The following is a 15,034-nucleotide window of genomic DNA, read 5'->3' as shown; positions in this document are numbered from 1 at the left end:
TTTAGGGATTGGTTTTGTTGTTATCTTTGTTTTCTTAAGAAAACACTGGTGAGGAGAAGCAAATTTTAACCTAAGAAAAACACACCAATTCTACATTCAATGGAATTATGGAAAAACTTTCATGGCTGCTCTTCTCACCTCGGTTTGTTTTGCTGGGATATATTCTTTGAAAGTGTTTATATTCTTCTGGAGCAGGAAAGTCTTCTACTGGATGGAAAGAATACTTTGACTCAAAATCATCTGGGAAAAGAACAAAAAATTAATTCCTATCACTCTTTCATGTGCTCCCACATACTCCGTACCACTTCTGACCCTCCCCTTGCTAATTTCCCGTGCATTCTGATGGACGATGAGGGGCCCGCCTGGCCCACTAAACCAAGGTTCTGGAGGCCAGCAAGAGCATCTTTCTAGGCACCTCATATGCTGAGGCTGTGCTTAAAGGCTCTTTTCTAATGAAAAGAATCTTTCTAATGAAAGGCTCTTTCTAATGAAAAGGAATCAATCTTTGAATTGGTTCTTCAAATCTTTCCACCAAAAACCACACACTTAACATGAAAGGAGCCCAGCTGTTTGCATGGGAAGAGAAAGAAATACAGTTCTGTTTCAGTCATCTTAGAGACTGTCACCATGGGAAACCAACTGAACTGAATCTACAGATTGGTAGACATTAACCTAAAACGGGAATTTTTGTCATGAGCTAGTGAGAGATCTGACCAGATAATTCCCCTCTGGTCCAAATTACCCTCATTTAAATTCTACGACACAGTTGGGAGAGCCCTCTCACGGCCCCCACTCCCACTTTCCATGGCCCTTCTACAAGGCGGCTCAAATTTTCTATGGGCGTGACTCACTCACATTCCAAAAACCCTGGTCCACCTATTAGGAAAAGACTAGAGCAGGAGTGGGTAAGAGTTAACCATTAAAGAATGTAGAGTGTTAGGGTCGAATGGGGCTGTATAGATCTTTCCAGGGGTCCTCAACAGAGGGTCTGAGAAAACCCTATGGACAACCTTTGCTTGGGGCTCCATTCTAAACCTAATGAATTAGAACCTCTTAGGTGGGGCCTAAGACTCATTTATAACCTTGAAAAGTTAAATATGATACACTCCTGATCTCAACCCCCTCATTTCATAGATGAGGGAAGCGGGGCCCAGAGAAATGAAATGGCTTCCTCAAAGTAACACAGCTAGGCAGTGGCTTTGTATTATTAGATTAATGTGGTGTACAGTGGTGTGTTTTGTTTGTTTTCTAAAGGTCCAGAAAGGCCCTCTCCTTCCTAGGAAGATACATAATTCCTGCCTGAATAATCCTGAAGAGGATAAAGTCTCTGACCTAAAAGTTAATCACAAATGATCCTTGGGGAGCAAGAGAGTGGCTTTGGAGTTATTAACACAACACCTACTGATTTTACTTCAATCTCTTCCAAAGCAATCATGCCTAGAATTTGCAAAAGGAAAGGCATGTCAATTTGCAAAGGCCCAGAAGTCCGAGAGGAAGTTAGGAGAAGAACTGCTGTCAACAAAGGGTACCCAGTGACCATTCCCATTGTAGAGTGGCCACTGGAATTAGTGAAGTCACCACAGGAACTGTGAGACTAAAACAGCTTGCTACTCACCCAAGAAAGATCGGACAGTGGTAATAGAATCTCTGTGGCCATTCCTCAGGGGTGGTGGAGGAGGAGGGGGTGGTCCAGCTGGCGTCCTTGAGGGAGGAGGTGGGGGCTTTCCTCGGCTCAGGGGTTCTGACCCATGCATTCGGTATGGTGGTGGGGGAGGGGGAGCATCCCTGGCACCATTTCGGATCATGGGTGGTGGGGGTAGAGGAGCTGCAATGAAAATCCAAAGCAGTTAGACTGCGATGCAGAGATGGTGAGGAGTGGGGGGCGGGTTAAGAGACACACACGAAATGTCTTGGTGCCTTCCCAAAGAGCCAGGCTCTGTGAGCACCCGGGCAGCATGTCAAGTATCATACTCACCCTCCTGTCACCCCTATTTAACAGCAGCAACATTCTATCAGATCCCAAAGTTCAGAATGAATGTGTGACCTTTTTCATTTCCTGTGACGAGTCAGCCAAGAACTCTGCCTATTCGTGTTCTTTTCCCTGCCTTTCCACACCTTCCTCCACATTTCTAATTCAAAGATTTCTCGTATTTAGCCTGTTTTATTGCAAAAAGTTTCCCAAATGTCCTCCTTGCTTCTCATCTCTTATCATGCCAATCCATTCTGCATACCAACTCACTAATGTCCCCAAATACTTGCTCAAACTTTTCCAAGGACTTTGCATTTCCTATATCATGAAGTTTCAAATCCTTAGCTTCAACCCCAGCAGAGTCTCATCCCATCATCTTCCTTTCTTACACAGTAACTTACCACAGCAGTCAGCCTGATCTCACCATCTCCTCTTCCTTGCTTGATTCCTAAGGCTGGGTTGGGTGCCTCTCTTCCACACTCACACTGTTGCCTCTGTACCACCTCTCTGCTACACTACTATATTGTATTATAGTTGTTCATTTTATGTGCCTCTTCCCCAGGACACTAAGTCAGAGCAGTTGTCCATTCATCTGAGTTCCCAAGCTCAGCCAAATGTACAGCACACAGTTAGGTAGGCAATCAACATTTGCTGACTAAACCAAACTACATACGCTTTGCTCTTGTGACTGGCCCAAAAGACTCGGAAATACCATCCCTCTTCCCTTACTGCCAAACCCTACCTCTCCTTTAAGGTTCAACTCAAGTCCTATCTTCTACAGGCTTTCCCAAAGCAATGCACTCTATTCTAATCCCCTCTTCTTTGTTCTCCCACAGCATTTATAGACTCTGTCATTTATTCTAACACTTAGTAGTACATACTAAAATGAGTGATTCTCAAAATATGTTTAGTATGTTCATCTGCAGAAGTTACATATCTCTAATGATAATCTAATTGCTCAAAAAATTGGGAATGCCTCTTTGGGAATTGCCTCCAAACCCAGTTTCTAATCAGACACATCCATAAATATTATATGATGTTCATATCTCATTTCTGAGGTCATACCACCACCAACAAAAATATTCGTATTTACGTCTTTTCAAAAATCAAATTCACTCTTAAAAGGCAAAAATGTGCCACTAAGTAGAACATAAAAAACACGTCTGAAGACATGTCAATATCACTGGATAGGTTCTAAGGTGTTTATGTTATATTATTCTATTCTTTTCATTAACTAGCAAAAATAGTAGCTACCATTTATTTCATTTCCATTATATTCCAGGCACTGTCCTGAGCACTTTATATGCATTAAATCTTTAAAAACTCTTCAGTCTCTCCTGCAAATTATGTGGTATTATCCCCATTTCACAAATGAGGAAACTGGGACTCAGCCTGTTTGTCTGAGGCCATAGATCTAACAGACTCAGCACACATCTGCTCTTTCCACTGTGCCCACTCTGCTTTTCATAACTACCACCAAGTACTATGTATTTTATCTCCCCCCAAAATTTGTAACCCACTGAGATGGAAGTGTGTCTTTTGGCCCCAATGCCATATCCAATAAATAGCCGTTACCTAAATAATACATGGAGAGACAACTCAGCTTAACACTAGTTTAGTGAGAAAGAGTGTTTTTTTTTGTTTTTTTTTTGTTTTTTTTTAAGGAAACTCTATGCCCAATGTGGGGCTTGAACTCATGACCCTTGGAGTCACATGCTCTACTGAGTGAGCCAGCTAGGTACCCCAAGAGTGTATCTTCAATTTATTCCTTCTAAATTACTGTCAGAATTTCTGTAGAGTGACCACAGCTAAGCATAAAACAGTAATGGGATGATGTATGTAGACAAAGGGTCCAGCACTGTAGGCCCAGTAAATGTTGGTTTGCAATTCTCCTAAAATACACTCTGAATGTCTCCCTCTTTTCAAGGTTTAAGTATGACAGGGGCTATTAGAGGCAATAATAAAAGAGAAATCTCCTTAATAGCACCTAGCAGCAGATCTCTGAACCTTATTTGCATTTCAAATCTGCCCAAACCAAAGCCCTTTCAGGTCACCCTCAAAATATTTCTCTAAAACCCAGATTTATCAGGGCCCTAAGAGTCTGTTTCTACTCTAGGGCAGTGCCAGGAAGTGTAAGACAGGCAGCATTAGCCAGGCTCAAAAGGACACCAGCTAGACACTGGGCAGGTGGCAGTGATTATAGCCAACCCAGACTGGCCAAATAGAGCAGGACCAAGAGCAGCCTGCTTGCTCCTCTGGCACCCTCCCTGAGGGACCAGGCATCCCAACCAGGTTCTGCCATCTCCAATAAGTTTCTGGGCTCTTTGTCACATCCAATTTTAAGACTGTTTCAAGTGACAGAGCTGGGACCCAAGGACCCTAAGAAAGAAGTAGTTTGTAAAAGAAACCCTGCGGTGGGAGATCACCCTTTTGTAGACCAAGATAAACCTAATTTTGAGGGAAGGGTAGTATTGATTCTTAAAAGAAAAAAAAAAATCCCTTAAAAATAGTGTTTTACTCTGCAAAGAAAAAATTCAGAAACTATGGACCAACACGTGGCAATTTTTGATCCTTGAGCACTCTGGGAAGACAAAAGGCTCCATGCTTTTTTAAATGTAAATAATTCATATAGAAACAAAACTACATTATAATACTGTCATAGTATGATTGAGTAACAGAGATATATCCATGAACTACCTGGAAATCCTTGCGGAAAACCACTAACAGTTATCGGCATACTATTGTTTACAAAGCACTTTCATACATACTTTTATTTACAACCACCTCTGAAGGTACTGTGAACACAAGAGGAAACAAACCCAGAGAATCAGAGCGATCTGCCCAATGTCACACAACAAAGAGAGCCAATACTGACATGATCTCTGATTAAGATACCTCAATTTTTTCTCAGTATTATCACTCTAAGAACTGTTGCTCTGGTTACTGACATGCAGAAGAATGAAACTGGACCACTTTCTTTCACCACACACAAAAATAAATTCAAAATGGATGAAAGACCTAAATGTGAGACAGGAAACCATCAAAATCCTAGAGAAGAACATAGGCAGCAACCTCTTTGACCTTGGCTGGAGCAACTTTTTCCTAGACAAGTTGCCGGAGGCAAGGTAAACAAAAGCAAAAATGAACTACTGGGACCTCATCAAGATAAAAAGCTTCTGCAGAGAGAAGGAACAATAAACAAAACTAAAAGGCAGCCTATGGAATGGGAGAAGATATTTACAAATGACATATCTGATAAAAGGTTACTATCCAAAATAGTGTTGAAAAATAAACTATCCAAAATAAGTGTTGAACTTAAACTCAACACGCAAAAAACAATCCAGTTAAGATACAGGCAGAAGACATGAATACACATTTTTCCAAAGAAGACATTCAGATGGCTAACAGTCACATGAAAAGATAGTCAACATCACTCATCATCAGGGAAATACAAATCAAAAACACAATGATACTACCTCACACCTGTCAGAATGGCTAAAATTAACACCAAAGGAAACAACATATGTTGGCGAGGATGCAGAGACAGGGGAACCCTCTTACACTGTTGGTGGCAGTGCAAACTGGTGCAGCCACTCTGAAAAAAAGTGTGGAGTTTCCCAAAAAGTTAAAAATTGAATTACCCTATAAAAATCACACTACTAGGTATTTACCCAAGGAATACAAATTCAAAGAGGGATACATGCACCCAATGTTTACAGCAGCATTATTCACAATAGCCAAGATATGGAAGCAGCCCAAGTGTCTATCAACTGATGAATGGAGAAGATGTGTGTACACACACACACACAGACACGCACATGCACACAGGAATATTACTCAGCCATCAAAAGGAATGAAATCTTGACATTTGCAACAAAGTGGCTGGAGCTAGAGTGTATTATGTTAAACCAAGTAAGTCATTCAGAGAAAGACAAATAACGTATGATTTCACTCATGTGTGGAATTTAGGAAACAACACAGATGAACATATGGGAAGGGGGGGGGGGAAGAGGGAAACAAAACATAACAGACTTTTTAAATTATTCTTTTTTATTAAAAACTTTTTAAAATGTTTTCTTTATTTTTGAGAGAGAGAGACAGAGCATGAGCTGGGGAAGACACAGAGAGAAGAAGACACAGAATCCGAAGCAGGCTCCAGGCTCTGACTGTCCACACGCAGCCCAATGCAGGGCTCAAACCCACAAACTGTAAGATGATCATGACCTGCGCTGAATTTGGATGCTTAACCAACTGAGCCACCCAGGCACCCTCCTAACAAACTCTTAATGATAGAGAACACACTGAGGGTTGATAGAGGAAGGTGGGTGGGGGATGGGCTAAATGGGTGTTAAGCACTTGATGTTTATATGTCAGTGACCAATCACTAAATTCTACTCCTGAAACCAATATTACACTATTAATTAACTTGAATTTATTTAATTTATTTATGGGGGGCGCAAGTGAGCAAGGAGCAGAGAGAAGAGGGAGGGAGGGAGGGAGGGAGGGAGGGAGAGAGAGAAGTGGGGCTCACCTGAAGTGGGGCTCGAGCTCACCTGGAGCAGGGCTGGAACTTACAAACTGCAAGATCATGACCTGAGCCAACTGAACCACCTAGACACCCCTATTTTTTATATGAAAGTTTTTTTTTTAATGCTTGTTTACTTTTGAGAGAGAGGGGAGAGAGTGCAAGAGTGAGCGGGGGAGGGGCAGAGAAAGGGAAACAGAATCGGAAGCAGGCTCCAGGCTCTCCGCTGTCAGCACAGAGCCCAATGCAGGGCTCAAACCCATGAACCACGGGACCATGACCTGAGCAGAAGTTGGATACTTAACTAACTGAGCCACCCAGGCACCTCCCCCAATTTATTTTTTAGATGTTTATTTATTTGCCCCACATCAGGCTCTGCTCTGACAGTGGGGAGCCTGCTTCGGATTCTCTCTCTCCCTCTCTCTCTCTCTCTCTCTCTCTCTCTGCCCCTCTCCCACTCATGTTCCCTCCCTCTCTCTCAAAATAAACAAATAAATTAAAATTTGAAAGGGGAAAAAAAGAAAAGGAAAGCTTGCTGAGGCCTCCACCAGGCCTCAAAGTTGGTGATAGCTAAGTGACAGAAGAACAAGGCTTCACATTCTTCTAAAGAAACCCCAAAGAAAGAACTGAGAAGTGGGAAGCAAGAAGTACACAGACACTTAAAACTATTCAGTTCAGGGCACATGGCTGCCTCACGTCAGTAGAGCATGTGACTCTTGATCTCAGGGTAGTGAGTTCACGCCCCACTTTAGGCCTACAGCCTAGTTAAAATAAATTAAATTGAATCAAATTGAGAAATAAATTAAAATTACTCAGTTCAACCCACTGAGTTCTATTTCTGGATGGAGTTAGGTAGATATGGGTTCTACTTAAAGAGTTTTTTTTTAAATCCCTAAGTTAAAAAGACTTTTTTTAAACCTAAATTTTATAGAATCAAAGGCCACCTTAGGAACAGGATTCTTATGGCTAAAACCAAGGAGACATGGAATCAGGAACGTACCAGGTACTATATGACAGCTTAGGCTGGACTGCCAGCTCCTAGAGTACAAATCTCTATGTACCTCACCAACCAGCAGCACAGGTTATACGGCCTCTGGATGACTTAATTTCTTCATCAATGATCTATATCAGCAAGGACTGATTGTTTAAAAGCTCAAAAGCCGGGGCAACTGGGTGGCTCAGTCAGCTGAGTGTCCAACTCTTGATTTTGGCTCAAGTCATACCAGGGTCGTGAGATCGAGCCCCAAGTTGGGCTCTATGATGGAAGTGGAGTCTGCTTCAGATTCTCTCTCTCCCTGCCCCTCTCCCTGGCTCATGCACTCTCTAAAAAAAATAATAATAAAATAAAAGCTCAAAAGCCATTTGTGGAGGGTGTGGCTCAAAGTCCAATGATACAAGAGGACATGGGAGCCAAAATTCCTGGGTCTAGGAAGGCACCAGAGAGCTTCATGATCTACCTCACTCTACTTTCAGTCATGCTATTTTGTAAAAAGATTACACAACCTCTTCTACCTTTTCGAGAGCTCCTTAGTCTCCTGCTCACCCAATTTAGGCCTAAGGTGCACTGTTACAATCAGTCCCTGACCTAAACCCTTAGCTCCCTTGACCCACTCTTAGTATCACACATGCCTAAAAAAGCTAACCCTGGTTAAATACCATGCTGCCCCACTCAGCACCTGCAAATGCACAGCTCGACACACACTGTGCTAATCTCACTTTGAGTGTATGGCTCCTAACCCTGAGTGGGCCTTTCATGTTGCTGATTATCCCAGCACACCCCTAGACAGCCACTCATGCCCTCTCTCTCCTTCCCCCCACCCCTTGTTCACAGCAGATATCCTTGCTTTCCATTTCGCCAATTAGAAACAAACCAGAAGAAACTCTGCGCATGTTCCTATCACTACACCCACCTACCCACTTGCTTCTATGCCTATGCTTTCTACCTTCCCTCTGGTTACCATGGAAGAACGGTGTTCTTATCTAAGGCCAATCTCCTACCTATGGATCAGATTCCATTCCTTTTAGCCTTCTTGAGGACATTACTCAAGCAATTTCCCCTGCTTCTACTGCACCATGGGGAGGAGGGGTCCGAACCTTCACTCTCACATCCTCCTCCAGCAACCATTCCATTTATCTGCACCCCACTCCCCTTGAAGCAAACTGAGATTTCTACATTGCTATCTCCAATTCCTTTCCTCCTATTCCAGATTTCCCAAACACATCCCAGTTAGACTTTTACCCTCATCCTCCACCATTCCACTGAAACTACTCTAAAGGGTATCATGTTGTTTGCGGCACCCCCAATGACTCCAAGTTGCTAACACCAATGTCATTCTGTTTTCAGCCCCGGACACAGCTGATGACTCCATCCTGGCATCCTTCCAGCATTCTCTTGGGTTTCTTTCTTCCTCACTAGAGGCTCTTTCTCAGCTTCCTCTGCTCGCTACTATATATCTCTGTGATATAGGAGGACCCCAGGCCTTAAGCCTCAACCTCTTCTCTACCTAGATCAGCTCCTCTGGTGAGCTCACCCAGCACGTGGTTTTCAATATCATTCAAATTTCTCTAGCCCAGATCTCTCCCCTGAACTTCAAAGTCTGACAGACATCCAAGAGAAAATAATGAATTAGTGTTTGGCTAACAGGGATCTCAAACTTGACTTGTCCAGAAATGAACACCTGTCTTCTTCCCCCAAACCTGCTGTGATCCTACCTAGTGGCCCAGTCTATTGCAACAGCCTCGGAAAGAGTCTCCTTTGCCAACTTTGTCCTCATGCAGTCTGTTTTCAACACAGGAGTTTGTCATCCTTTTCAAAGCAAAAGCAACAGGGCACCTGGGTAGTTCAGTGGGTTAAGCATCCTGACTCTTGATTTTAGCTCAGGTCATGTTGTCAGTTTGTGAGTTTGAGCCCCACATCAGGCTTTGTGCTGACTGCACGGAGCCTCCTTAGGATTCTGTCTCCTTTTCTCTGCCCCTCCCTCGCTTTCTCTGTCTCTCTCAAAAATAAATAAACATTTTAAAAATTAAAAAATAATAATAAATAAAATCTGAAGCAATGCTTCTCCTTTGTTCCCATGGTTCCAGTAGCTCTGCATCTCTCCAAGTAAATCCCAGTCATGATAAAGCCTTGCAGTGTTCTCTCGAGGAAATCTAGCTTCCTGATCTCCATGTCCTGCCGCTCTTCCCCTTACTCATTCTAGTCCTGCCAAGATGGCCTCCCTGATGTCCCCAGTCTCAGGGCCTTTGCATTTGCTGTTCTCAATGCTTGCAATAGCTGTTCTCCCAGAAACTGCTTAGCTTATTGTCTTCAGGTCTTTGCCAGACTGTCACTTCATACCCCACTCCTGCAATAAAAATATCACCACCACCCTCCACCCTGTAGATCCTACTCCCCTCCTTCTCTGCTTTGTATTTCTCTAATTTTTTTTTTTTTTTACTAATTTGCTTGACTGTCCAGAGAACAGGAATCTTCTGTCTTTTCTATTGATTGCTGTTTCCCTAACAACACAGTCCGACACATAAAAAGGAACTCAATAAACTTATTGAATGAGTAAGTGAATTTTTTTTCTCTTCAATTGCTGAAGGAGAGCTTTGGAGAAAAGGATGAGACAATTAACTCAATTCTCCATCTAATAGAAAAAAAAGGTGCTTCCAGGCACTTACCTGCTCCCCGACTGGGAGGGTCCCGGGCTGGGGGTGGTGGCCTATTACTCTGTAGCGAGGGAGAAGCTGAGGTGGGTGGAGGAGGCGCTAGGCCTCTGACAGGCCCCGGTGTCTTCCTATGCAAAGAATTGTGTCTCTGGGGCAGCTCAGGGGCTGACTCGTTAGTGGGACTGGAGGGTCCATTGGGGACCCCAGGAGGCTGGCGGTAAGGCGGAGGAGGAGGAGCCAGAGACTGGCCACTTGGTCCCGTTCTAATATTCACAGGGGAAGGAGGTGGTTTGACTGGGGGTGGAGCAGGAGGTCCCTCTCGACCAAGGTGCAGCCTTTGTCCAGGTGTGGGCGGCAAGGGTTTCTCTCTGTTGTAGGCTAGGGCTTTGTTGCTGTGCACAGGCAGAGGTGTAGGGGGAGCGTTGGCCCGCCGCCCCGGGGGTGGTGGAGGAGGGGCAGAGCTGCTGTGCTTCATGCCTGTACTGCTGGTGGTATTAGGCCTAGAGAGGTCCGGTAACGATGGTCTCTGCATCCGGGGCAGTTCTGGGAGTGAGGCTCGGCTGCTGTCTGTATCATCTTGAGGGCGCCCACTGGCTGTAGACACCGGTGGCCTTGGGGCAGCAGCTCGAGAACTGGGGACTTGTAGGGCTGGCTTACCAGCTAGGTTCTCTACAAATACAACATACATACATGTTGGTCAGTATATCCTTCACCCAGCCTCCTTAGTGTAACCTGCATGGTAGCAGGTAAATGCCTGTATAGTTCTGGGTTTTAATCTGGTTTCAGGTTCAGGGCCCACTAACAAATACTGCTGATACAAGATGAACACATTTTTATTTAATCCCTCAGCTTTGGCTTTATTCTACTCTGTAACCCCTCCCCTGCTCCCTTTTCTCCTTTCTCCCACCTCTACCACATGCCTTAACCCTAGATGGCCCACTTGGGACTAGTTAGAAATTAATGCACTTGGGAAATATCCTAATAAAGTACTGCTCAGATACCTGAACCATCCTTGGCTCCCACAGGTCGGAGCTTCGGCACTCCCCCTTGGAAGAGACCTCCCTTGGGCTGCAGGGCAACTGCTCCAGAGCCATAACCACCACTGCTTCCTTTGGGTTCTGGAAAGCATACCATTAGGGTTTTTACTTCACATGCTCCAAGCTGGTGACCAAGTCAATCCTGAGGAGAAACCCCTCCTCTATTTGGGCTTTAATTTGCAAACAAACCAATCTTGCTTTTGCCTTTGCATTTAAATTAAAAATAAAATTGCTAGGCCTCTCAGATCCACAGCTTCATGTGGAGATAAAATTCTACACTGTGATGAAAGAGAAAGAACAAAAGGAAAAAGAAGCCAAACTTCCCTTATTTAGGAAAGGCAGAGGGAAAACCAGGATAAAGACAGGCTCAGAGGAGTGTCTCTCCAAGTCCCAGATGGTAAGGGGGCCAATGACTCAGGGACCCAGGTGTGAGCAACTCTCCAGAGGCCTATCTGAATGGACACCTGTGACAATTATAGAAATCATCGTTGGCTTCAACTTAGTGGTTTTTAGTAATACAGTGGTCTCCTCAGAGAACTGCCAAAGATATACCCTAACAAGCACTAGTTATAGTAGAAGAGAATCTTACCCCAGAGAACACTTCCCAAAGGTCAAAAAAGAAACTTCTAAGATATTCAAATGAACAGAGGCAAAGACAGCCAAAGAACATTCAAAGAAAACTCTCCTAAAGGACAAAACTCTCCCACTCAAGGCCCAACAATAAAAATGACAGGCCAGCCAAGTCTCCAGCTTGATCCTGGGACCCTGGTGGCTCACTAGGAAATGAAGCTTAGACTCACTCTCAAGGATGGGAGCACTCCGATCATTAACATTGGTCACCTTCTTCAGCTTGGTCCCTTTGCAGATATCCTGTAATAGGGCACCTCGACCCCGCTGCTCATCTCTACTCAGCTTGGGCGGCTCTGTGTTTGCCTGGAGGGAGAGGGGAAAATAGAACTATTCATCCTAAATAGTTCCCTTCACCACAAGGTTGGGATAAATACCTTAAGCCAAACTGGATTTCATTAATGCCCCTCTAACCTAATCAGACCCTGCGCCAAATATCACTACCAATGCACGTTTTCATTCTTCGCTTTCATTCTTCTTAGTCCTTCCCCTGTTGTGCCTTCTGCAAAGGGTGTGGTCTCCTTCCTGTTAAGAAACTTCTGAAAGGAGACCTACACTAACACCAAGTACCTGTGTGCTGGGCTTGTATGTTAGATGCTTTATACGTATCAAGACAAACAATGAGTCCCTACTATGCCTCAAGTTAAGCATGCTACTTCTGTTAGCTCATTTAAATCTTGAAATATTTTTATGAAGTATTATCATTACTCATTTGGAAAGTGTGAATAGTTGAATAGTTCCCTGAGGCCATGCACCCAGTACATAGGAAAGCAAAGATCCAAACCCAGACACTGACTCTAAAATGCCCATCTTATCTCAACTAACAGACCTTAGCTTCCCTATTACTTCATCTTCTAAACAATGTTATAAAATAGACCATATTATTCCTATTCCAAAAATGAGGAAGGGAAGGTGTAGAGAAGTTAATATCACATGGTTAGTAAATGCAGAGCTGGTCTGATTGTGTAAAGCCCATGCCTTTCCCACTTTCCCTATGGTCTCTTCCAACAACATATTTCTCTACTTTTCTTTTTTGAATTTTTTTTTAATGTTTGTTTATCTTTGAGAGAGAGAGACAGAGCATGAGTTGGGGAGGGGCAGAGAGCAAGGGGGAGACAGAATCCAAAGCAGGCTCCAGGCTCTGAGCTGTCAGCACAGAGCCTGATGCGGGGCTTGAACTCAAGAACCACGAGATCATGGCCTGAACCAAAGTCAAGACGCTTAACCGACTGAGCCACTCAGGAGCCCCCCTGTATATTTATTTTTGAGTTCTTCACCTTCCACCTACCTCTTAAATGCCATTTCAGAGCCCTATCCTCAGCCTCCATCTAAACCTCCCCAAGCAAGCTCATCCAGTCCCATGGTTTCAATACCACTGATAAGCTCTAGTATCTCTAATCTTTCTATCTCATCACCACTTCTGGCCCTGAGCTTCATACCCATGTGTGCCAATGTCTCCAGGACATCTCCAAATGAATATCCCACATATACCTAAAATGAAACACATCATACATACCATGTTCCTTACAAAATTTTTAAATATATAGCTTTTAAAAATAACCACACAATGGAATTTTTTGGAAGTCATTAAAAAAAAGGATTCTAAAATCCATCTGGAAGATTAAGCAGAGGGAAAAAAAACTAAGAAAATAGGACTTGCGCCACCAAAAGCTAGAATCGACTACAAGGGGAGCACAGGGACAGACAGCTAGATAAATGGAACAAAACAGAAAGTCCATAAACAAACCTAGATCTATGTAAGAAATAATAAAAGTGTATTTCAGCAGTGCAGAAAGCACTGATTATTAAATATAAGCTACTGATAATAACTGGTTAATTTGGGGAAAAAATAATAAAGTTAAACCCCTACCTCACAACTTCTTCTCAAACAAATTCTAGCTGAGTTATAAAATGTAAATGTAGGGGTGCCTGGGTGGCTTAATCAGTTAAGCGTCCAACTTCAGCTCTGGTAATGATCTCACGGTTTATGAGTTCGAGTCCAATGCTGGGCTCTGTGCTGACAGCTCAGAGCCTGGAGCCTGCTTCAGATTCTGTGTCTCCCTCTTCTCTCTGCCCCTCCCCCACCTGCACTGTCTTTTTCTCAAAAATAAACATTAAAAAAATTTTTTTTAATGTAAATGTAAAAAAAAAAAAAACTCACAGAAGTACTATATGGAAAAACACATAAAGGGAAGAATATGACAACTAAAATAGGGAAAGACCGAAAGACTTTTATTTACTTAGGAATATAATCAGATGATATACTGGAAGAAAAAATCATCTGTAACACATAAAGATAATGTCCTAAATCTATACAGCATTAACATAAAGAGGACTTATAAATCAATAGGATAATAAGCAAAGGATATGAACTGCGTAAAAGAAATCAGAGAACCAGCATATACGAAAAAAATTCAACCACAAAAAAAAATTTTTCAGGCTAAAACACAGTATCATCATTTACCAATGAAACTGGTAAAAGGTAAAATTCTAACAGGAGACTGCTAGCTGCAGAAGGCAGCATCCACTGCTCACTGTTGTACAGTGCCTGACACACTGAGGGTGCTCAAAAAAATGTGAAGAACAAGTAACTGTCTTATGGTGGTCATAACGATTCAGGGAAACAGGTACTCTTGTATCACCTGGAGTAAGACAGATTAGTATCATCTTTCTAGAAAGTAGTTTATGTATCAAACATCTTCAGAAAGTCTACCACAAGAATTCTATCTCCAGGAATTAACTTCAAGAAAACAAGTAGAGGGGCACCTGGTGGCTAGGTCGGTTAAGTGTCCCAACTCTCGATTTCAGCTCAGGTCAGGATCCCACGGCTTCGTGGGTTCAAGCCCCATGCTGGGCTCTGCACTGAGAGCATGGAACCTGCTTGGGGTTCTGTATCTCTCCCTCTCTCTGTCGCTCCCCTACTCATGCTGTGTGTGTGTGTGTGTGTGTGTCTCTCTCAAAATAAATGAAAACTTAAAAAAAAAACAAACAACTAGAGAAGTATACAAACATGTTAATAATTGCAAAAAAGTTTATAATAGCAAAGAACTGAAAATAATCGAAAGTTCAATAAGGGAACACTGATGGCACAAGCAAAGAAGGGAATGCCAGTTAAGTTCTTCAAGATGTGGCAGTAAATATCTTTACACAGCAGTAAATGTGTGACACAGTCAAGTAAAAAAGATTATAAAACAATACACTTCAGAGGATTTGGATTCATTTTCT

At 43.0% G+C, this 15,034-nt stretch overlaps 1 protein-coding gene across 5 annotated transcripts in view; it reads right to left on the bottom strand.

The window, feature by feature from the left end:
- The window catches only part of WIPF2 (WAS/WASL interacting protein family member 2), a 50,095-nt gene that overhangs the window by 4,954 nt on the left and 30,107 nt on the right, over window positions 1–15,034 (bottom strand). For all 5 annotated transcript variants that reach the window (XM_081791277.1, XM_078437172.2, XM_060646158.3 and 2 more), the window contains 5 exons: window positions 11,983–12,115; window positions 11,147–11,263; window positions 10,158–10,814; window positions 1,616–1,825; window positions 139–240 (listed from right to left, as the gene is read on the bottom strand). In XM_081791277.1, the coding sequence (XP_081647403.1) occupies window positions 139–240; window positions 1,616–1,825; window positions 10,158–10,814; window positions 11,147–11,263; window positions 11,983–12,115 (1,219 nt within the window). The remainder of the gene's footprint in view (window positions 1–138; window positions 241–1,615; window positions 1,826–10,157; window positions 10,815–11,146; window positions 11,264–11,982; window positions 12,116–15,034) is intronic.

Source organism: Panthera onca, chromosome E1 (assembly GCF_046562875.1).
Source record: "Panthera onca isolate mPanOnc1 chromosome E1, mPanOnc1 haplotype 2, whole genome shotgun sequence".
Lineage (NCBI taxonomy): Eukaryota > Metazoa > Chordata > Mammalia > Carnivora > Felidae > Panthera > Panthera onca.
Note: the sequence above shows the minus strand (reverse complement) of the source record. Positions and strands in the feature narration are given on the sequence as shown.